Source organism: Tauraco erythrolophus, chromosome 9, assembly GCF_009769465.1.
Source record: "Tauraco erythrolophus isolate bTauEry1 chromosome 9, bTauEry1.pri, whole genome shotgun sequence".
NCBI lineage: Eukaryota > Metazoa > Chordata > Aves > Musophagiformes > Musophagidae > Tauraco > Tauraco erythrolophus.
In genome coordinates this window covers 27901803-27926347 of record NC_141473.1, presented here as the reverse complement: position 1 = coordinate 27926347, position 24545 = coordinate 27901803, and the positions used below count along the sequence as shown (strand labels likewise).

At 40.2% G+C, this 24545-nt stretch overlaps 1 protein-coding gene across 1 annotated transcript in view; it reads right to left on the bottom strand.

The window, feature by feature from the left end:
- The window catches only part of ZMIZ1 (zinc finger MIZ-type containing 1), a 155850-nt gene extending 136853 nt beyond the window's left edge, over positions 1-18997 (bottom strand). The window contains exons 1-2 of the mRNA XM_086616467.1: positions 18938-18997; positions 2242-2355 (exon numbers count right to left, since the gene is read on the bottom strand). Of these exons, the coding sequence (XP_086472593.1) occupies positions 2242-2355; positions 18938-18997 (174 nt within the window). The remainder of the gene's footprint in view (positions 1-2241; positions 2356-18937) is intronic.
- Positions 18998-24545: the final 5548 nt, after the last annotated feature.

Sequence of the window (24545 nt, the reverse complement as noted above, 5' to 3'; positions counted from 1 at the left end):
GAACACGCAGCTAAGCAAGCTAATGTTAAATTTACTCATGACGTTCTGGTATTTCAGCTGCCTTTCACTTATTTGCAACTTTCTGAATAATTTCCCCAGAAAATGACTGGAGTTCTATCATGTTTGTTAAATAAAGGTAGTTAAACACATTTTCCTATAGGAGGACAAGCCTCAACATCCACTTTTTCATCCAACGGATGGACAGAATTTTTATAAGGGGAGAAAAAAGAAAAAAAAATGGGGGCCACCTTGCTCACTGCACTGCTAAGTATTAGGAAGATACAGGAAGCATCACCCTCTTGAGGTATAACCATGTAGTTAAGCCTGTTTAGTGAGAAGCAGGAAAAGGGACATGTACAGTGAAAATAAATTAAAGAATAGCTTCCTTAGAGGGATTTTAAAATTAGGAACATATTCATTACAGTTTATAAGCATTCTGAAAATTCTACTTATTTAGCTAACACAAAACAAGCCAACTGGTAAAATTCCTGTGTTTTTTCCTCGTTAGGAATATAATGAGATTACAACATGTGATAAAGATGCTGCTGCCAGTCAGTTCTACACTGCAGACAGTGCTCTCCCATAACAAGCTTGGGAGGGGGGGATTTCATGCCACCCTGTTCAGATTTCAGGGAGGAGTATAAAGCAAAGCAATACAGGCTGTTCAAATCTTAACAGTAGTTAGATAATAAGGACTTTTTCTTTCTTTTTTGTCAGAAGAAAAATAGTATTTTAATTTCAAGAAACACTGATAACCAAGTATTTTGTGTTTTACTTAATTATTTTTCATGTTTCCTTCTGGCTTTCCCTATGCTTTGCAAAGACAATGATCACTAGAAGTCAGACCTTATTATGACCCTGCACTTGGGCAGGGCTGCAGACCTGCTCATGTAGAAAGAAAAGATTTAAACAGCAAGGAAGTCACAGGTCAGATTTACAATGTTCTAGCAGAGATTTGCAGAGAAATACTGTGAACAGGCTGCCTAAGTATACTTGAGCTGAATGTCTCCTTTCCCAAATGCTAAACTGAAAAAGCTAGCAAAGTTTTTAAAAAGTATAAATAAAATATATTTACGGTCACATCAGATCCTATGTACGTCTTCTCATGATTGAGGTTATATATAACTTTTACTTCAAATAGAATCATTGAATAGCTTATCTTTGGACTCTACTAACATTTCTAACATTCTCTTTTTTTTTTTTTCTGATTGGAAGAATGATATGCACCTTTTTATATTATTTGATTTATTCTAACTTTTGGACATAGAAATCTGAGGGATGCTATACACTCGAGTACATTAAGATGGAGCCATTCCTTAACATTTGGATTTCTGGCAACTAAATCTCAGTGTCCTTTCTATATACATCAGCTACATAGCACATGAAATAACATGAAATAATCCAAGCACTTCTGCCTCCCCGACAAATACAATGACAGTCTCTTCATTAATAATTAATTTCTATCTCTTTTTTTTCCATTTATTTATATCAACTTGTTCTGCAATTTGCAGTGAAGCTTTTCAGTCAGAATTTAATTCTTCGAAAGTCTTGACTCCACATAACAATTTTGGACTGGATCCTGATGTTGGGTGCATGGGAAATAAAATTTTAAAACAAAAAATGCTGTTGTGTACACAATAAAATTTATTTTCAATGCCATATAATGAAGTTGCTTTAGGAACTACAGTGGTCTTACTGATGTGAATTCAAAGAAAAACACTGAAGTCAATAAAAACTATTGGAATTAGTATGTCAGGATTAGATCTGCAGTCAATATACGTAACAAAGCAAGCTGAACAGGCATGTCAGAAACACTGCTCAGCTTAAAGTACAGCGTACTTAGGATAGAAGACAAGTAGTCCTCCAATCCCACCAAAGAGGAGCAAAGGAAAATAAATGCCTGAAATGTCCATTAACTCCATAAGAACACAGCTCCCTTAGTGACTTCAAACCATGAAAATAAATTCTGTATGTGTGTATCAAGTAACCTAGACTGTGTACTTGTAACTATACATGTTTTTCCCTTTTACGATTTAACTTCTTGTTACTGCATTTTGCTTCCTGCTAAGTAACGGAGTCAAATAAACAATTGTTAGGATCTGGCTTCATGCGTTGGAGATAAAATCACAAAAAAACCCCACAAAACGTAGATTCTGAAAATCAAGTTCCCTTGTCCATGACAGACTGCACATGATATAAAACAGAGGATAGGAACCACCACCACAGAGCGAGTGGACGTACCGTCAAACAACCCATCAGACTCTGCTCAAATGGTCTCTGGAAGGCTCTGGGGTCTCCACACCAGTCCAGGAGCTCTGTTGCTGCATTATGGAAGTTTGCAGGGTTCTGTAAGTGCTGGAAAGGGAAGACGAAGCAACACAGTAAATAACATACACAAGGGCTGACAAAGTCTTTTCTACGTCACATGAATGCCAAGTTTGGAAACTAGAAACAGCATAAAATTTGGAAGATCTTAAATTGTACAGTGAACACAGAAAATCCTACTTAGTGCTTATTAATACTTATGCAGATTTTCTGATATGAACTCATTAGTTAGAGGCGAGCCGTAGCTGAAATACCTGAGCTCCCCTGAATTCCTTCCTCCATAACATAATCTCTTCCACCTGCAAACTGTAATGGATTCTACTTGGAATCAAAACTTGAAATTGAGGGAAATTTCCATCTTACACTTAAAGTTTTCACCTTGGGCTTATGCCCCATTGTCAGGACATGCCAGTATGGTCATGCCTTCCAACAATCAAGATTTTAATCTCTGCTTACCAGTCAGGAGGCAAACATGACAGTTTCAGAAAACGCCAGTGACAGAGCAAAGCACACTTGCTATATTGATCCTTTCTAGGAGTTTTGGGTTTTGCTCATCATAATGTGTTGTCATGAACAATTTGGCTGATCAACTTCGGGATGACGAAAAATGTGGGATTATTTATTGAGTGAAGTGCGGTGAGATACTGCCATGACCAAAAATGTTTTCACATGCACAGAAAGCACATAGAAATTTCAGAGTGGAATCATACCTCTTCTGAAGAGGCTGGCACAATTTTGAGAGGAAAATCTGGTTTTATTTTGAAATTTGCATAGGCAATGCAATTTTTAAACTGTTACAGCCATCTATGTCTTTATACCGAACAACTTGTGGTCCTATTTTTAGAGACATTTAGTAAACTTACCTGATACTATTATTCACGCTGTCATCCCTCACTGTGCTACATTGTCAAAGTATTCCAACATTTTAGCAGGAGCAGAAGGAGGGCACAGGTAAGAAAGAATTCAATTTTCATTAATAATATTGCTACTAAATTCTCCAGTTCTAGTGATGCCAGATGTTTCAAAGAAAACTCCAGAAACAAGAAGAAATGTGTGTATTTAGGAATTGTTGGTATCTTTTTAAATAGTAGTTTTATAATTCTTAGGATTGCTGAGAAAAACATGAAAATGAGATGAGCGTTGTATCTGGAAGGCACAAAACCCAAAGGCATCATTTTTAAAACACATCATTATTTTTGAATCAGTTGCATATTTTGGGAAAACATGACTGCTCATTTCTAAGCATCTGGATTAACAATAACGTTCACAGCCTATTTTTTTTCCGGTCATACCCTCGTGCCTGAGGAGCTGCATACATTAACTCTACAACAAATGAAGGAAAAAAATAAATTCCTCCCATGCCAGGATTTGAGGAGTTCCCAGTCTGTAAGTGTTTGGATCATGTTACTATAATCCTTATTCAATGAAGGCTCTTGGTCAGAGGCCTTGTTTTAACAAGAGATGACTGACATGTGGGGCACAGACTTTTAAAACAATAGCAGAATTTGAAAAAGCAGACAGGCGTTGTGCAATGTGGTTTTTCTTCCTCTGCTCTACAAACATGACTATAGCTCACACTATCATCCAGTTTGATGGCTTTACCAAGGCTGCATTTCAGAACAACATTTCTTTGCCAGCTGATCATCTAGTTGTTGGAGTCAAACTACTGCGTATACAAATTAAAGAGAAGAATCCAAGTAAATTAATGTAAGAAGCCATATTTTAAGGCTTCTTGTAGAAAGAAACAAAAAAAGTCCCACGAAGAGAGCCAGTACTTTGGGTTATGAATCTTGTAAGTAAAAGGGAAAAGGATGCTTTTTTGAAGGCTTCATTCAATCCTCTAGAGAAGTGACTGCCTGACACCAAAACTCTCAGTGTATACTGCTCCTTCCACATGCCACTTTCATCTGCAGGGAAAATAGAAGTTGGTTCAAACCCTTCTACAACAGCACACGTAAGCTCTGCTACTATCAAACGTAGTTTCCTGAAGGAAAGGCAGGCATGTAAGCTGGTGAACAAATCGCACCATACTGAACACCTACTGCACCAGTAGAACACAGGTCAGAGATCTCTCAGTAGTGAAAAAATAAATAAATCAAAAACCTCTTCCACACAGAAATAACGTAAGGAAAAAAAAAAAAAAATCACTCAAAGCTACTCAGTTCTGTACCTGAAACAGTCTTTAATAATCCTTCCCTCCTTGTGAAATGAACTGAGATCCACTGATGACCTGAATAGGAGCTAGATACTGTTTATTTTCACCGGTGTTGCCATTTGTCAGCTACACACATGACATCTTCCACTAATGCCTACAATGAAATTTCCCTATTGAGAAACAGACATTATACCTGAATCAGACGATTTTTGTAAGTTTAGATAACAAATAAAAAGCAGAGTAGACCCATAGCCATATGCTTAATTTTCAGGTTAGCACCCCACAATGCTGATTTTTACTTACCATGACACCACTGAAAAGCAGTATCCCCTTCCTAGAGTAAAAGTCCAACATATATTAAACTGGCATTTCCCTGTGGAAGAAAAGGCTCCTTCTACTTGCCTGTGTCAAAACAGAGGTGACCTCAATGACTTGATTTGTTTATTCTGTAACTCTCCATTAAGTTATTTCACTGCATTGGGACCGAGCATTGCAGCACACTATCATAACCCACTTCTTAAACACAGAGGGGATGCTGAAATCCTGACTTCTTAAATGCAAATATGCAACTGAAACGAGTTTAGAAACTTGTTGGGCAAGGTAAACAAGTGTATTAGTTTCATTATAGGCTAAAAAAACCCAAACTAACCATAACAAAAAGTCAGAATACCAGTGGTTTCCATCTCTGTGGAGTGGATTTGAGTAGTTTCTGGGACAAGAGAAAAGCTGGTCTCACAGAAACTTTTAACAACATCACACACAGTTCTGTCTGAGGCGTATTTCTCACAGCTTTCTGACTTTAATATTTTTTAACTAAAAGTTTTCCTCCAATTTTCTATTTCAGATTGCAGAGGACAAGGTTACTTTTGTGGAAAACAAATAGAAGATCCAGCACGAACCAAAGCATGAAGGCAGGGGCAATTCCTTCCCTCAGTTACACAAGACGACATGCCTACTGTGATTTTTTTATTTATTGACAACTTAAACACTGCCCCTGGGCAAAAAAAACCCCAAGATCATTCACATCCTCACAACAAAAAGCCTGCTTGAGAAGAATATTACATCTACTATATTCATCAAACAAGAAATTAAAAGAGATGTTCTTAGCTCTCGATCCAAGAACAGAAGTACAAAACAAAGCTTATGCCAGACACATCCATCAGCTTTGTTGTGAAGCATTTCCCATGCATGGCTCCATCCTCTTCAACTGAAATTATTGGCAGCATTTTGACAGAAGCAAGGCCCGTGCCTGAAAAGTCTAGTCTGAAGCTGTGCTTCATGTAAACAAGAAAAAAAAAAAAAAATCACCTAATTCGTAGATGATTTTAAAAAAAAATGACAACGAACCAGATCTGGCTATGACACACCTTGGTATATCTTCGAAACTACTAATGAAGGGCCACCTAACTGCATCATGCTTGCAAGCAATGGTGTTTTCAACAGGTGGAAAGAATTTGTATGAATAAAATCTGAAGCAGAGATGAACAAAGCCAATGAACTGAACGAATTGGTTATTTACCAGATTGCTTTTAGTATCACCTGCTTTTTAGAAGGCTATTAGTGAAACATGACAATTTCCATTGTTTCAAATCCCAAGAAAATTTCCAGTGTGATAACTTATAACTTAAAAAATGTAGTATTTTCTTAGCCTGAATGGAACAGAATCACATAAATACTTGATGCATGTAAGAGTATCATTATTGCAGGGATCACCAGGTGGTGCTCTGAAGAGATTCTTTCCGAGTCTCTCTCTTTTTGCTCTTGGAAAGAATCTTCTGTTCTTTGTAGCACTTCAATTAACAGTCTGGTGTAGGGGGATGGAGAAAACAGCATAGGATTTTGCTCTCCACTTTACTATCTCCAAGAAGAGTGAATTGTACCAGCAAAGCCTCTTTCTGAGGGCTGGGCTGACATTTAGGCTGGAATCCAGGGAAAACAGGAACATCTGCCTGCTGCTTGTGACCACCTCTGGCTTAAATGTTTTATTTACATAAAGAACAGACCATCCTTGTAAATTAGAGTGGATATTTGGGCAGAGGATGCAGGTACACTAGGATCCAAGTTCATTAGCTTTCACAGCAACTGTCTGTGTGCCTGTTCAATGGTTTGCTGCTGTGTAGTCCCCCAGCAGGGGGAAACAACATTCACATGGGGAGTTACACACAACAGCTGATCCGTGGCAATTTTTGGCACAAACATTTCAAAATACAGCCACTTCTTGAAATTATTACGCCATTCCAATTAGACTGTGATCATTGATATGCAGCAAAACTCTGCAATGGGCTCAAAAGTGTAAGCTTCATACCACATACGAATTCAGGCCCCTATGAGTGAAATAGGCATATGTAACAAAGATCTTATTTTTTAAAAGGATACTAAAGCACAATCAAGTACTTTCAGTCTATACACCCACACCAAAGTGGGTGCAAGGTTTGCAACCAAAGACTCAATATGATTTTAGAGACAGAAACCAATTATCCACATTGAAATATGGCCAGGAAAACAGCCTTATCTCCTCCAAATATAGAAGACTGCAACCCAGATGCACACTCGTGTATCTTAGACCGAACAGTCTAGTAATTAATGGAAGAATAACAGTGAAAATCAAGAGCAATTATAGAGGGTTAAAGTTATCTCACACACACACATCAAGAAACGCTAACATGACAGCAATGGTATGGAAAGTGAATCATTTAAACATGGAATCCATATGTTCCAGTTTGTTGCTATAGAAAACAAATGAAGAATTTCCATTTACAAATGACTATCTCTGGTGGAGAATTTTTTTTTCTCTTTCTGCAGAATACATCAGATTGAAGGCACAGACCTAATTTGCCACAACTTAACCTATTCAAAATGAGATGTCATGCAAATAAGTTTTTGAGCAGCAAACTGCTTAACTATGCTAAACAAGTTATTGCATTTATTTACGTGATGTCGCACCAAATTATGAAGGCTGACTCAAGTTGTCTGTTTATTTTGCCGAGTTACATCTGCTCTGTGTCTCACTCCTTGATTTAATTGAGCTGCTGAAGATAATGTAACTTATCACACAGACACTATGCCATGCTGCTAGATTCTAGGTTAATTAACAGTAGTCTACAGTCACTGAATTTCTCACATGGTTAGCCACTTGGACTCTGTCTACTGTCTAGTTTTACTAATCAACGAGTCTGGGAATTTTACACTGGTGACAGAACACACTAGCAACATACAGAGCTTCTGACTGCACAGAAAAAGAAAACACAGCTAGATGGCAGGTAGCCTTTTCTTCACTCTGAAATTAACCTGTTCCTACACATTGTGTGGGAAGGCTGCATCCTTGGCAGAAACTTCTCGTACTCCAATTGGGGAAATTAAATTCAGGAGGCAGCTGCTCTCCCGCAGGACAGAAAGCTATGGCTGCTATTCCACAAGCACTGCCAGCTAATGCAAGCACCAGTGACTGCCAGCCCTGAAAGGCTCCTGCCTCCCACAGCCCTGCCTTCTCCTGTTGGCTCTCCTGCGCAGCACAAGAGGATGCATAGCTGCATGGTGAACTAGTCTCATCCTATACTAATAACTTCAGCTGCGTTGGCGCTTCAAAACGGCACACAGTGCAGCTCCTTGAACCCTAGCACTAGCAGGGGAGACAGCAGCAGTGTGTGCTGCTCCGGCAGCAGGCCACTCAGGAGCTAATGGCAATGGTCACAGGTTACAGCATGTCATCTCTTCATGCCAATACTAGAATGAAGTTGAACCAAAACTAAGGATACATTTTCTTGATATGCTTAGCCTCACGGCAGGCTGTCCCCAAGAGCTTCTTCCTCAAACCACATACTTCCACCACTTTCAGTGCATCAGACCACACTTGCTATTCTGACCGTGACCTAACCTCCCAAATACCAATTTTCGGTCATCACTTACAGTGAGATTCCCTATGTGGCCACACAATCAGTAGACTTGACTCAAAGAAGATGGCAGTAAACACAAGGCAGGGCTGGGAAGGTACCAGGACTCTGCTCTCAGCCGCCCACGCTTTGGATTAAACGCATCATGAAACTTCTCCCGAAGGTGGAGCTCTACCATCAACATAAGAGGAAGACAAAGTTCACAATATAAACACTCCTCCCCCCTCACACCACCACCACCCCCCACCACCCCCATTTTTTAAATAATGGTACTTTTGATTATTTCAGCCTAGAGAAATACTTTTTGTTACTGATATTCCTCGTTATTCTCCATAAAACACAATGCATGCAAAGAAAGGTGCCCAAAGGAAATAACGATTTTTAGTGTTCTGATACGGTACATATTTACTCTGAGAATAATCCTCAGACTTCAGCCAAGTTATTCCTAGTTTAGACAACAGGCTCATCTAAGAGTTCTGCAAAACCTTGCAACAGGTCCAGAACTTTGAGTAGTTTAAATCCAGTATCAAACCCATCTTTTCCAAATCATGAGCCAGATATCCAGTGTGACATAAATTTTGTGTAGAGATCATGACATTTGAAACGCACATATAGAACTCTAAAGTTCACATGATCTGCTTGCTATTTTCAGCTGCTGGCATTCAGGTTTTCAAGTCTGTCTCCACAACAATGAAAGTTAAAATTCTCATGTGGTTGTAAAATCTAGGAATCTAAAGGCAAATCAAAACATACAGCAGTTATTGAACTTTATATATAAAAATAAAGATGCTCAAAACTATTAATACAGAAACCGTAGTTCCTTTGGAACTAAATTAATTGATGCTGGTTGAGGAAGGAGCTTATCCACTCTTTTCCATGCCTACACGACTTTTCTAACTCTGGTGCATACCCACTCTGACCCTTAAGAGACACGATTAGGTGTCCAGGTGATCTGGCAGATTCTGCCAGGCAATTCAGGCATTTTTTTGCCTGTCTTAATACTCATCCAGACATGTCTGCAATCACATGTAATGAAAACGCACTGCTGTGCTGAAGGGAGGTGAAGAGGGGAGTAGGAGAGAAAGGGACTGGGCAGAGAGAACAAGAAATTACATGTCATTCAATTGAAACAACCCAGGAGCAGAAGTACTGTGGTCCTGCATGTTGGGCAAAGGGCGTTCAGCTCCCAAATGAAAACTAATCACCTATCTAAAGAATGTAAACAGGATTCCTGGTCAGACACCCATGACACAGCGTAACCAAGGGGACGCAGCGCTGGTCTCCATGCATTACTCAGCGTACAAGTATGTTCCCACAAGACCTAAATTTGATAGCTCACTCAGCACCATAAGCAAGCAGTGGAGGACCTGCAAATCAGCAAGGGCCATTTGCTGTAATACATTAATAGAACCTTTGTTACTTTAAAACCTTCGCAGGCTCCATGAGCGAGCCAGCCCAACCATGAGCCCGTCTCCCCCTCCTGTGCACAGGCCTCTACTTCAGATCCCCATCCACCAAGAATTCTCTCACTCCCTGGCATGTCCTCCACTGGCTGCAACAGGGCGCTGATGTGTTACAGAAACACTGGATATTAACCGAAGATATGCTTTAAATTTAGAAAATGTCATAACCTGAAATAGGTGGTTTCTCTATTTATTTTTTTTTTTACAGTCAAGTGTGATTATACAAAGGCCTTATCCACAAGCAGCTATACTCAGTATATTAAACACTCATCTGCAATGAAGATTCAAAACAAATAGTCTTTTTCAAGAGGATAGAGGGGAGTATTGAGCTATTTTTTGTCTTTTGGGAGAGCGATTTTTGTTTATCTGGATATGTTTATATATAGTTCAATTCTCTAGAGTCTCCTTCATATCAAAGATTGTTTTATTTATCAAAAAATTAAAAGGCTCAAGCTGTGCATTTTGTACTCAGATAATCCCCCCCCCCAAATTTAGTGTTTGTGAGATTCAAAGATCCCTAATTAATAGAATTATCTTGCACTTACATGGCTCATTCCAGTGGAGGTTTTATAAATATTTTATTAAGCTTACATTTTGAGAAGCATTAGATACACTGAGAGAGAGATTAAAACCATGTTAGCCATGCCTACTTATAAAAAAAAAAAAAAACAGAATGAAAGGGACTCTCCTTGCCCCATTTGTCCACTGTAGTTTCTTTTCAAAGGAAAACAGTAAATACTGAGCAAAGACCAGCACCTCTTTATCATATGCTTTAACTACTCAAAAATACTGTGTAAAATGAGCAGGGGAATCAATGCTAAAGACAGGAGATCATATGCTAAACAAATAAGAAAAAGAACAAATAACAAACCCATGAGCATTACTTAACTGCAAAAAAGCAAGTTGTGAGCAGTAAGGGAACAAAACTTGCACTAAACAGATTTCCATAGATGATGATTCTCATGCACTTTTCATATAAAGTGTGTGTAAAATTAGTATTGGTTTCAGAAAAGGCGAATGCCTGGTAACTGAATAGCCTCATTCTGCTGCCTGGATCTCCTATACCATGAGATGTGTGAGGAAGATTGCACGCCTGTGCACATGTGCTGGAGGAAAGAAAAGATATTACTACCTTGGCTTGGCTATTAGTCTTACAAAAGTGTTAGAGATGGATTCAACATCCTGATCCTCAAAGCACTATACACGGAACCTAGAAGAGCTAAACCAAGAATCACTCCCTAGCTCTGCTGATCAAAATTACATTGCTGTCTTCCTGCTCTGTACCTTTCATATCTACATAGGTGCAGTATATTTACAATATACTTTGATATAACTTTGTGTTATCTAAGGGAACATGCAGTAAATTAAACAACTTCTGTCATAAACTCATCTACTGCTGTTCCACCTCACCCTCCCCTGCCCAAGAGGACTGTGACTTAGAGGTCTAATGGCTGCAATCCGGATCTGACTAAAGATGGAAATGGGGCACACTAATGGCAATATTTCTTTTTGTGCATCTATTGATAGATGGAACAACAGTGTCCAGTGCAATCTTTGTAGTCTTCTTACCACCAGCACTTGGATCGCTATCAATGTCAGCTGCAAGCACTGAGAACAGCGTGGTTTACAAAAGACTCAAAACAATCAGAGGGCTCCGAATTATATTTACTTAATCACTCACAAAGAGTGATTTTATGGGAAAAAAAGTCAAGAAACAAAGGTACAACTGTTTGTTTTTTTCTCTAAGGCCATGCTCAGTGATGCAAAGCTTCAATTTACCTTTGAATTTGCAATTACAGCTCAACCAGATTATGAAATCAGTTTGCCCAACCAGTTCACTCACTCTTCTTGGCAACTGAAACAAGTCATTTTCCATTAGTATCTCCCTGTCATAACATGCTGGCGTAAGATATCTCTGTGACTACAGCAAAGACACCGAAGCTTCTTTAGTTTTATCATTCCAATAGACAATGTCATGATATAGGAGCTTTCTTTTCTAATGCTCTCGTGATTTTAAGCAAGTAGTTTCAGTCCTAAATATCTCAACATATCAAGGAGTTAATTTTCTCAAAGCACTGGTCATGCTCTCTCGCTTAGAATACTATTGCACTATCAGAATAACAATCTGATAATCAATTTAATATTGATTAAAGTAGGCTTATTTGTTGAAGACTTGTTTACCTACCTTCTTTACAAAAAAATCTAGCTTCAATCTTCTACTAAGACAAGTTATAAGTGAAGGATACAGGCAAAGCGGGGTAACTACATAAATAATTCTGTGTTATGAACCATTTAATAATACGAGGTGCACATCACAGCGTTTTGAAAAGTTGGAATCAGTGGCTTTTTCCACGCAGTTCTTTCCATATCAAGGTGTTTTAGAGACATTAATGAAGTATTACAACATTCCTTGACTGGAAGATTATTGTCAATAGCGCATCCTTTAAAAAGAAGTAACACCACCCAAGAGTATAAAGGGGGTTGATGGCGGGGCGGAGGGGGGAAGCTCTGACTCAAATTCCCCTGCTTATGTACAGAACCAACTTTTAAAAATGCATTTAAAATACATTCATTTATGCATTTTCTAAATTTCAGAAGAATAAATGCATTGATTTCGAAAAATAACCAATAGTCTTCCGTATACCCAGTCAAACAGCAGCCCATTTGTTGGACATATTTTGTTTTCCAATTAATTTTTTTTTATTCATTTAAGTAATTTACTTACTCACTGACTGTGCTTTTTATAGCACTTTTAATCAACAGATTTAATCTTTATAATTTTAATCTCTCAATCTATGCAGAGATAAAATCTCAAGGTGACTACTTAAAATGACCATTACATGAACTGATACCACTGTGGAACATGTAAAATTCACATGACCTATTCTCCTGGGTCATACCAGCCAGCTAGACCTCACTGAAATATTTCTAAGTCAAAAGGAAAAATGCTTCCCCATACACATTTTTCATTTGCAAGTGCTTACGAAACTGCCTGCAGCACGTGCTTTGTGACCTGCCTACGTAAAACGTTAACAGCGCTTCCTGCCTAATGCACAGAAGCAGTAAGGAGTGAACACCACCAGCAAGGAGAGCTTTCCTTCAGTAGATGATGGCAGAGGTCTGCGTAGCTGAAGGCTCCTGATATTAACAGCGCTATCACTGCTTCAAACAACTTTTCTAAAAACACCTTCTGCTTTTACAAACAGGTACCATGGTCCTTAAGTGCAAATGCTGTATAAGTCATAACTGCCATGGATTTGCTGTTGCACTAATGCACACAATAGAACAAACTCAAGTAGCAAGTGCATACGCACAAAGGAAAAGCCAGAAATGGTATGACAGAAGCTAGAGACATGTTTCCAGCCATGTCATATTCACTGCAGAGTTTGATCCGGCTGCTGACAAAAAGGATTTCTTATGCTCCTCTGACACTGAGGTGACACCATGGATATAACTTACAGATTTCTAGAATTTTCAAGTGTGCATCCTTATTTACCACTAGGCAATTTTAAGCAATAGGTCAGTTTAGTTAGTTGCACAGAAAATAATAAAATTATTCCAAATATGACGGGCACTAGAAGTTTTAAGTGTTAGTTTAAAACTTGCCTATTTTCTCTTCAAAACCAGTTAACAATACTAATGTCTCAGCCCTCAAGGACAGGTGCTGCAGTGAAACAAGCAGCAGAATTGAGAAGGAAAAAAAGTGTACCCACACCAACTTTACCAGCCTGCCTCAAAAGATGATGGGTTATATTCTGCCCACTGGAATCTTGTCAGATAAACAAACCAGCCAAATACTGCAAACATCAAGAAGGTGTTTTCTTCCTCCTTGTCTCCAGAAGTGCTTCTAGCACTTTACCCCTTTGCTTTTCCCCTTGTGGCTTCACTGCCTGAGCCAGAACAGTCCCTACCAGGATGCAGGATCTAACAGGGCAGGAATGTTGATTGACAAGTCTCTAAATGGACTAGAGGAGCCAGGAAAGCTCGTCTGCTGTCAGTTTTTCCTAAACATACTTAACTCTAGCAGAGGAATATTCCAAAAGACTGAGCGCAAGAGCAGACAAAGAATTTGCAGCTGTGGGTCCCAGGAAAAAAAGAAGACAGACAAAAAAATACAGCTACTAAGATGGCATTGAAGGACCATTCAACCAATAACTTGTAACACTTGCATCCCACAGAATGTCTTTTTATGAAAAAGAAAGGTCTTTTTCACAATTAGCCTTACTGCTATATGTTATTTCACATTTTGCTGCTAAAATCCTGCAACACTTATATGGGCTACAACCAAAAAACATGTATTCTAAATAAACACATCCTTCATAAGGAAACTTCTCATTTTGAAAGTTCCTGAAGAATGAAATTTTCATGAAGCTTCATTAAAATCTTTTCAGATATAATTTCATACCAGTCCAAAATGTATTAAAATTACATGTTTTGGACCGCTGAACATTTATATGAGTTCTGTAACAATAATACTGGAGAGCAGAAGAATTAGTTCAAACATTTCAGGGCTTAAATGCTAACAGTTATGTAAATATACAAAGAATTCTATTTTCCTCTGAATTGCAAGTGACCAAAAATCCAGTTGCTGAACGATGAAAGAAATAGGCCTGTTTGTTTCCAATTTGAGCAAGAAAAGATCAGCACAAATGTGCAGCAATTACAACTTTCAGCGTATCTCCCTGAAAGGCTTGGTAGACATTATAAAGCATTGTAACTGCAGCAGTTCAGCAAGTTTCCTTGAAGGAAAGAGTGAAGAAACGCTCATCTGTTTCTAGGAATCAGCTGCGTGATGTGTGCCTCCAATTAAGTGGGGTAAATTCCCCGAGTGATCCAGCATCATTTGAAGATATTGGTCAATGTGTCCTGAGGTACCATGACACAAACGGCAGAAACAATTTTATTCCCACCACAACCAAATACTTCTGACACCAGAGAGCCTTTTCATACCTCCCTTTAACCTGTTACTAAAATTTGAGCACAGCTTTAGCATGTACCCTGACAACTGTCCTCAGTACGGCAGGAAGATATCATGAACCTGTTCTGAAAGGGGTGACTTCCTTGTAACTTAAATATAGAAAGATTTTATCAATCTTCCTCTTTTTAAGAATTTCAAAAGAGATGTACAGAAACCTTACAAACTAACTGACAGCAAAAAGAGACAACAGAAAGTAGAAGTCCCTAAATTCAAAATAGCTCTTAAGTTTTTAAAGTGAGAGTAGAGAGCTGTCACACAACCCACTGATTTTGCCTGGTATTTGCTCGTATCACATAAGGAAAATAATGGACAGTGTTTGATTAAAGCCACATCTTTGGTCTATTACCAAGAACAGTTTAAGAAAACCAGCCAATTCTCTGTTGGGACTTCCTACGCAGTGGAAGCCAAGCTGGCTCCTTCAGAAGGCTGTGCCTGGGCCCCAGGCAAGCCCTCAAACTCAGCTCTGTGCCCACCTCAGCCAGCTCCTGCTGCCCTGGAGCTCTATGGTGAACAGTGCATCAGAGCCAACTGGCAGATAAACAGATTATTACTGCAGCCTCAAATAGGGCAGTTTTTCAGAGGCTATCAGACCTTCACTGAGCACAAAATCACTTTGTGTTTTCATTTGAATGGACAAAGAATTAAAGAAAAAACGTCTGCACCCTGAAGATCCAGCCTCCTTCAACATACCCCAAAGAGTCTCCTGTGTCATGACAAACTAATTGCATGTGTAAGGGAAAGCTGTTACTTTGGCTTTTTCCACTGAACATCAAAAAAAACCCAAACCTATGTTTGATTTTAAAGCACATACACTTACAAATACTGAGGGAATCCGCTACAAAGAGACCACACAAGCTGTTCCAGACTTCCAAAGAAGTCTGGAGTTTTTTTAAGCGTAAATACCAGCCACCTCTTCAGTTTGCCCTTTCATCTATTCTGAAACACTTCTTAACACGCACACACTTCATTTCCTAACTAGTTGATCATATACAAGTTTTGGGTTTGCAGCTTTAAAGCGCTGAAAAAGATGAAGGCAAAACACGACCTTGATCCTGGAACAGAAGTCAGCAAGGATATTGCGGGTGTCTCACAAGTCACAGAGAGCTGGGAAGAAAGGAGCCTGTCCTGACCCTGTATTGAAATTTGATCTAGTTAAAGAGGCACATGGATTACCATTTATAGCGTTTCTCAGGGGCTGGGGTGAGGGGCAAGGAGGTTGGCAGACAGCTCTTGGTCTGGCTGCATGAGCCACTAGCTGCCAGCAAGGTTATAAAACATGCAGATGCTGGGTGCTACGGCAGGATGGTTTTCCTCCTTCCCCTGCTGCTGTGCACCTTCCATGCCACTGCTGTGTTAACCACCCTGAAAGCACATGTCTCTTCAGGACAGCAGCAGTACTGTTTGTTCACAGGCTGGGAAGAAAGGATAAAAGACCGGAGGCCAGGAAAGAAAGGACAGGCAGAGTTTTGTTTGACCTGGCAGTTAATCCCCAAAATCAGTAAAGATATATTGATGAGGCCATGCAAGGTACCCCCTTTGCTGCCAAAACCAGTGTGCACGTAACAGTACATGGTTCAGTTCTCTATTGGTGAACTGGAAAATACTCTTTGTGGTACTAGCTAATGACCTCTCTCAAAGAACAAGGTAAATGTCTCTATGTTGGAAATTTATGACTCTGTGACAGAGAGGTATGTCTCCTCCAAAACGCTAGTCACAGTCGGTTTCTGTCTCTTCCTCCACTACAGCAAAGGTAACAGCACAAGTTTTTGGAATCATGCAAAAGCAAAGAGCGGTCTCTATGCTAAGCTCAACAACAACAAAACATAATCAGCCATTCCTCTCCAACAAAACTACAAGTATTGTCACTTTCACAACAGTGAAATATGTATTTTTGGTGTTCAGGCACTGCCTTGGTTAACTACACTTTTTTTGTGAGTTGAAAACAAAAGCATCCTTCTTGTCTTGTTTGGGCCTCTATAGAACACAGGCACCATGAATTCACCTCCTCGTCAGGCATCCTTCGCTGTCTGACAGAACCGCAGCTATGCAAACACGCCCCTGCCCACCGGAGAACCCCGAGCTTTCTTCCAGACAGGATCAAACAAAAATGAGAATGTTCCACGAATGCTGGGAAGTCTGACCTTCCTCCCTTCCCCTCGGCCTTCATTGCTGAAGAAACATCCTAGCTGCCCATGCAAACCAGCACCGAGTATAAATGCAGTTAGTGGTTTAACTGACAGAGCACCCAGGCAAAAATCTCTCTTTAATACCGTAAAAAGTGTAATTTGATATTCTTTTATCTAATTAAAATAATACAAATTCTCTATGTACAGAAACCGATAGCTCTAGAAAAGGAAGTGAGCAGCATGCTCTGTTTGTCTCCACTTGATCTAAAGGTCTGTTCTTACAGCTGGAAGGTTACATTTTTCAGCAAGTCACTTCAATTCTTCATACTATGGGTTAGGATGGCCAAAAAGAACACCGATTTGTGCCAGTCAAGGGCATGTTTTTTTCTGAACTAGACAGTTGTTCATAAGAAACTGAGATGAAATCCCAAAATTCGTATTTCCCTCAGGCCTCTAAAGGACCATGAGATGCATTAACTTGCACCATAGAATGACGAAAGAGAGAGAGAGCCACCACAGACCGAGGCTGGATTATGACCAGGAATTCTGCTGGGACAGATTCCTATTTCTGCTCCTTGACCCATGGACTAGCTTTGTTTGATTTATTCTGAAATTCTCTCTTACAAAGGAAACATGGAGAGAAAAATCAGCTGATTTAGGTATAAACTCTATTCTTTTTTTATACCTCCCCAAAGCATTTGCATGGCCAGACTTGCAAATAAACGCACATTTTCTGTTGCTTTTTTTTTGCATTACACCACATTCTACAAAATATAAACTTCTACTAATATCTAGGCAAACAGATAATCATAGAATATCTCAAGTTGAAAGGGACCCATAAGGATCATCAAGTCCAACTCCCTGGTCCTCATAGGACTACCTAAAACTAAATCACATGACTGAGAGTGTCGTCCAAACGCTTCTTGAACTCTGACAGGCTTGGTGTTGTGACCACCTCCCTGGAGAGCCTGGTTCAGTGACTGAGCACCCTCTCAGTGAGGAACCTTTCATTCTAATGGCCAATCTGAACTTCCCTTGGCATGGCTTCATTCCATTTCCTTGTGTCCTATTGCTTGTCACCAGAGAGAGGAGATCAACATCTTCCCCTCCACTCCATCTCTCGAAGAAGTTGTAGACAAAAGAAAATAAGTTTAAAAATCTGGACTGATCCAGTGCCATCTTCATGCTTATTTTTTATCAGTTCCTTTGATTTAGGGTGCTTGTGTCTACAACAGAAATCTATGAACAGGGAAATGCTGCTCTCCCTCAAGAAGTAATATGCATATTACTCATATGAGTAATATGAGCTCTGTGAGAAGGGTTTACCTTGCAGGAAAAGATGGCATCTGGTCATTCCATCCTTGCCTTTGTAGTTTCACTTGGTTATAAAAGCATTTGCAAGCACAGTTACAGTGGGGAAGTTTGTAAATGAGACTTAGATCCCACCGCCTTTCAGTGAATTATAAGAGTACTTTATCTTCACCAACAGATGCTTCTGAAAATTTTACCTTGCAAATGGAAGGTTTTACATCTCCCTCAAACCAATTAACCTAAGAGATACGCCAACTGCCCAAGTTCGAGTCTCCGGGCAGTGCAGGTCGCGCGTCAGACACCGGACTGGAATCAAAACTGGCTTATCGAAAGTTTTGATTACTGTGGTCAGAGCACAAGTACGATGGTTGCCCACTGTGACACCTTCAGGGCAGAGCTGGCAGGACTAGCACTGCTCTGCTTTCAGCTGAAACGCACTCGATGAGTCTCCAGGTTGAAGATTTGTTAGAAAGGTGAAGGGGAAAGTTTGGCTTTTGAGGTTTATACATCAGCTCTTGCAGCAGATATTCTTCTCTCCAGTAAGATTACAACATCTCATTCCTACCACTCTCCTCCCCTCAAAAAGGTAAGGACATTCATTAAGCAACAGGTGACCATAACACACAACACACCCTGCCATACGATACACAATACTCCTCTGGCAGCAATGATCTCCACCTTCAGCTTACCTGTTTTATGCACTGCAGCCGGTCATTGGTCTGCTGTATGTGCCTGTCCATAGAATTCATTTTGATTGTCTCCACTTGGCTTCTACCTGAAAGCCATTAAAATCCCTCGTATCTGCAAGACAAAAAGGACAGTAAAGATCACTGAGCACAGCCCATGCACTTCTACCACCTAAACAATCGAGTAGAGCTGCTTGAAAGAAACTCCAGAGCATGCTGCAAGATAAAATAATAATAATCCCAGTAACAATGACAGTCAGGCTTTTGCAAAGACAAGGGCATGGGGATTCTTCCTAATCTTCCTCTAAGAGAAAATACATCCCATAAATATTAAATGAAACAGATATGGCAGAATATTATACGGTCAAAAATGACACAAAATGTGTGGTATGAAGACTCTGGATTTCTGTATTGAAAATAAAAGCAACAGGTATACTTTGGAATCTCCTCCAACCAGCAGATCTGTTTAATGAGCCCTTGAAATGGCCGAGACAACAGTGAGGGAAGAACTGGGATTCACAACTCAACCAAGACTTTCAAAACGAGTAATGATTCCAGATGCACAACCCAGCATATACGGAAGAGGCCTGATGGTCAGACCAAAGTGCTAAGCAGTTCCTGCCTTCTGGAAAAATCGGGCTCTTTAAGGTATCCATAGCTGAATGAACTACTTGTTACTTCTGGAAAAACATCTCCTGTGTTCTTTAGGCCCATCTCTGAGTAACTTCGGACAAATGAAAACTTCTCTGTGACTTTAAAAAGCTCTAGAAAACAGAAATGAAGGCTCAGAGTGGTGTTGGAGTTTTGATTCATGTTGCTACAGCTGTAAAAAATCAAATGAAAACTGGCAACAGGTTATGATGATCTAGAGAGCAAACCTGCAGTCCCCTAAGCCCACTTGCGATGCCCATCACGCTGAGTTATGTTTGTGGATACGGCTTGTTACCACCCAGACGAGCCCTGCTCAGTGTTTGTTAACTCTTTTTCAGAGCCATGCTTCACATCATGCTCCATGATCACACGTATGGTAGGTGCTAAATCAGCACACGCACATCGTGCTGAATTCACCATTAACCTCTCCCTTATCCCTCTGTTCAGACTGGCATAAGGGGTTAGCTGTAGCACAAACAGCTCTGCTGATCTGAAAGGCAGGAATGGCCAAAACACCACTCAAACCAACAGCAAGACACTAAAAGCACAAGTAAGCACAAGCAAGCCTTCAGATGTGGGCACGGTTTGCATTTCACTGGGCCCCTTCCACCCATTCCCCCTCTCCAGCCTTGCCTTATAGTTCTCCTACAGTGGCAGAACAGGAGATCATAAAGAACCCAAAATTAATCAACAGTTTCAGTCCATAATTCATATTACCAAACTGTGTGCATCATGATTTCTACTTATTTACGTTTTAAGCAGAACTGCATGAGACTCCAGCCTGTACTAAATAAGCTGAGTAATTTTTTTCTAAAATTCACTTCTCAGGGGCACAGAGATGTTTCACACATGCATATGTATACTCTGCTGTTTCAATCACTTTAATGGCATCTTAAATGGAAATTAAACCATAGATATTGTGCATTGGAATCTAAAAACAGTCTTTGCCTGCAAATTCCTATACCCTTTCACTGTGACAGAGCAGTACAGTCTAAGAAGTTTTATCCTCACGCTTACGAAGGGAGTGGACACGGATTCAGAAATACCTAGCCGCATGCTGTACTTATATAAGACTTCATACTGGCACAAGTAAGGGCCTGGACTCACACAGAAACCTCTCCCTCGTGAAGCTCTTCAGTGGCACTGAGCAGTTTGTTATTCAGAGAGCTGCTCATGACAAAACTCTCTTCCACTCCCTACATACACATAAGAGACAGCAAATTTTTCAAGTAGTTGTTCGGTTGGAGAAGCTGGCTGCTCACCGCCTCTACCACACACGACTCAACATCTCTTCAGTTAAAGCACCTCTACAAGTCCAGCACTGTCTGTACTCGACCCCCAGAAGGAGAAGAGTGTTCCCTGTGGTGGGAACTCTGACTGAGTGGCTGTCATGGCAAGACAGACTCCAGACCACAGCATCCGTGCATGTCCCACACACCCAAGCCGCCTGGGATTTCTGTACCTAGCTGATAATGTTCTTCCATGGCTCCTGCCAGATTAGACTACAGGAAAGAAATCTTGTCTGCTAGACAGCTAAATGAGGTCTTGTAACAGCAGCTCAAGCTCCTCATCTCCACTTTATAGACACAAGAGGGTTCAATAAAACACTCCTGTCAATAAATTATAATACTTACTAAATAGAAAAGCCAGTTTAACATACAAGTGGTATCATTTGATTATGCCACCGCCACCTTCTCAATAGCAAATGCCAGCCAAAGGTCCTTTAGCAAATGTAAATTGATATATTTTATTAAAAATGAGTAACACAGTCTTATCTGCCTGTAAGACCCCCAAACAGACCTCAGTAGTCATGAAGTTTAATCTCTCAGTGGACAGCAGAGGTATTTATCAAGAGATAAGCTAGCCCACACATGACACTACTTCAGCAGTGATCCATCTTACAAGCTGAGACACATTATCTGCATTTTAATTGAACATCAGGACAGATGGAGAAGGGCATGCTGAAAACAAACGTGTATATATGCACACAAGTTTTTGTTGAAATATTTGAAGAAATACAAACTGAGGCTTTTTTCTTTCTTTTTTTTTTTTTTAAAGAAGTCAAGACATTTTTGATTAATGATCCAGTAAGCAAAACACTGTATTTCTGGTTGACTTTGTAACACAATTTTTGTCTATTTTGGCATTTCCTATTTAACCTTCTCAGTGCCACGCAGTCACATAGAGAAACTGGGAGCCAAGTTGAAAAGAGTATCTATCCCAAGCAACAGATACACAAACATACTCTATACTGCCAGAAAACAAATCTCAAGTAAAGCCAGATACGCCAGCACTCAGACTCATAGCTAGTGGCATCAGGAGCTGCCTCTGGTGTTACTGGCAATATACTTCAGGGCCAGGAGATTGCAGAGAGATTTTACAGAGGCAATGACTTGCATTCATGTACTGTCACTCATGACAGAAAACCATCCTGCATGTTGATTTATGAATATACATATAATGCCACCCCAATTCTCTGCCTTTCAATTAACCATAAACAAAAGTGAATGCTGCTAGCAGCTACTTGAACCACAGCCTACTATTGTACTTGTCCAAATTGTCCTTTCTTCCACATAGCAAAGCTTCTCAAAGCCTGTTTGGAAGAGCAGAGGGCAGAGCACACACAACTAACTTGCATGACTGAGCAGGAGCCCGTCGGGCTTGTGGAGGCAGGACTGGGAGCACTGTCTCCTGCTCTTCTACACAGACATGCCATACAGTTTCTGTTGAAAATTGATCAAATTCAGTCTCAAAAATACTTCTGCTTTTAACACCCAATGGTTCCCATCGAAAAGGACTGACTCTCACCCTTCCCCTAGTAGCTAGAAGTATTTTCACTTCCATCCTCAACTCCGCTTGTTCTCACATTACTAGCGCGCTCTGGCTAAAATAGCCTTTGCCTTGCCAAGCTCCCTTCACCTCTTCCCCCTCACTGCATTGACAGACATCCACCAGCCCTTTACCGCCACTGGTTTGCTACTTTCACCAGCCCAAGCTCATTTATTCTCTTCTGGTCATTAGAAGTCCTTCAGTCCACTAACTCCCTTGGCCAGTAAACGTTTGCTGCATGAACCAAACAGCTAAAATTGTACACATGAAACCTCACCGCATACAATGACATTAACGCTTTGTACTTGAAATATCCTGCCTCACCCTCCCAAGACTCATTTTTACCTTTCTCTCAGATACATCACAAGAACACCAAATAGAATAACTTTTTCAGTGAGCATACTGGCTACCAGTCATTTCTTCTACAATAAACGTGGAGCTCATTAGTGGGAAGCCATTATTATCTGGAAATTATTCTTTCATAGGCCTTACCAAGAATTAAAAGATTAAATGTGGAAAATGAAAATTATCTTATGGATCTTAAGTTTTACCAAGGCAGAACAAGCATTTTGACACCACACCCTTTTGCCTGAAAAAAAATACCAGCAGAATTAAATTCCTAGAAACTATACCTACGACAAAGGTACTGCTGTACACTGGTTTGGTTCTCCACGTGCACATCGACATCCTGAAATTTTAAAGAAGGCCCTGTCGATTTCATGCTGTTTTAAAAGTAGCAGCAAGATCATCTTACTCGAAAATAATGGTGCTTAAGACATGGAAAGGCCAACAGGGCCAAATAAGAGCCGACTTCTATTCGGTTAAGTGCTGAGCGCTTCTCAGGTCACAAGTGAAAATGACTTTGCAGGGTCTCTCACCAGCCTCTGGTGTACCTGCACTAGAAATCATGTTAAGATTCAGGCACTGCGAGCAGCTCGAGAGACAGCAGGGGATGTTGCTGATCAGGATTAAGGGTACTGGCAGAGTGGGATAGAGAAGAGAATTTTACCCAGTGCTTCGTAACAAATCCCCTCTGTTTGGTGCACACATTAGCCAGAAAGGTGGTGCGCTACTGATTTATATGCCAACTCCATCCAAAAAGATAAACAGAAAAAGAAGCGTTCCCAACACCTTCTGGTAATTTAGTAATAAAAAGCCCCATTCTTCTGCTGTCTTTTCTGAGGTAAAGACCCAATCTCTCTCTCAAAAATAAGAAAGAAAAAAAAACAGTGAATTATTCTTTGCCTTGCTTCTTCCCTCCCCTCTAGCATGTGCGTTTATAGCCCTAGGCAGTAATTAAAGAGCTCTCATTTACATATTTATGATGTCTCAAAAATGGAGAATGTGTTTTTTTAAAGGAACAGATGTATCGACCTGTTAGACTTTTTATTAACCCTTAACACGCTGAATCTTTTTCTTAAACAATGACTGCAAAACTCTCTTTGATATTGAAAAAAGAATGAAATTACGTAGTGGCTGTAAGAAATAGAATTCCACAAGCTTCTGCTACAGCCTGTGTTGGTTGAAAGTTCAAGTTAGGAGTTTGTGATTATTATTATCAGAAACTGGACTTCCAGTAACGTATTTAAGAAAAGCAACTTAGTAAAACACAGTCCCTACCAATAGCTAAGGCAGTCTAAACAGCCTCTTAAAAAAAAAAAAATCAAACATTTCAGCACTGCTTCAAAACACTGGCTTATCTAAAAATATACTGCAGTTTGAAAGTAAGTGTGGTTTCAGTCCTGCTCGGGGATGAGCTCTCGTCGCAGCCAGTACTGCCATCCGCAGCAAGAGCTCTGCCATCCTGGGACCAGTGGAACACAGAAACCTGCTCGCCTGCAGCCAAGGCAGACCTGGAGCACCGAGACGGGCCCGACATTCTCCCCGAGTTTAGATAGAGACATCGCATGCGGTGCAAGAGAGTGCCACTTCTTGAGAAATACAAGTTTTTAGCAAATAATCTACCGGAAAGCCGTTTGGGGAGCAGAGAAGGAAAGGCAGCCCTTCCTTCCAAGGAGAGAGGGGAGGCACGGAAGCAGCTGCTGCCAGGGGTGCTGGAGGTTCCCTCTCCAGGGAACGGCGGCGGCTACAATCAACGAGATCTAATTTGGAGCCGCTTCGAACCAATCAG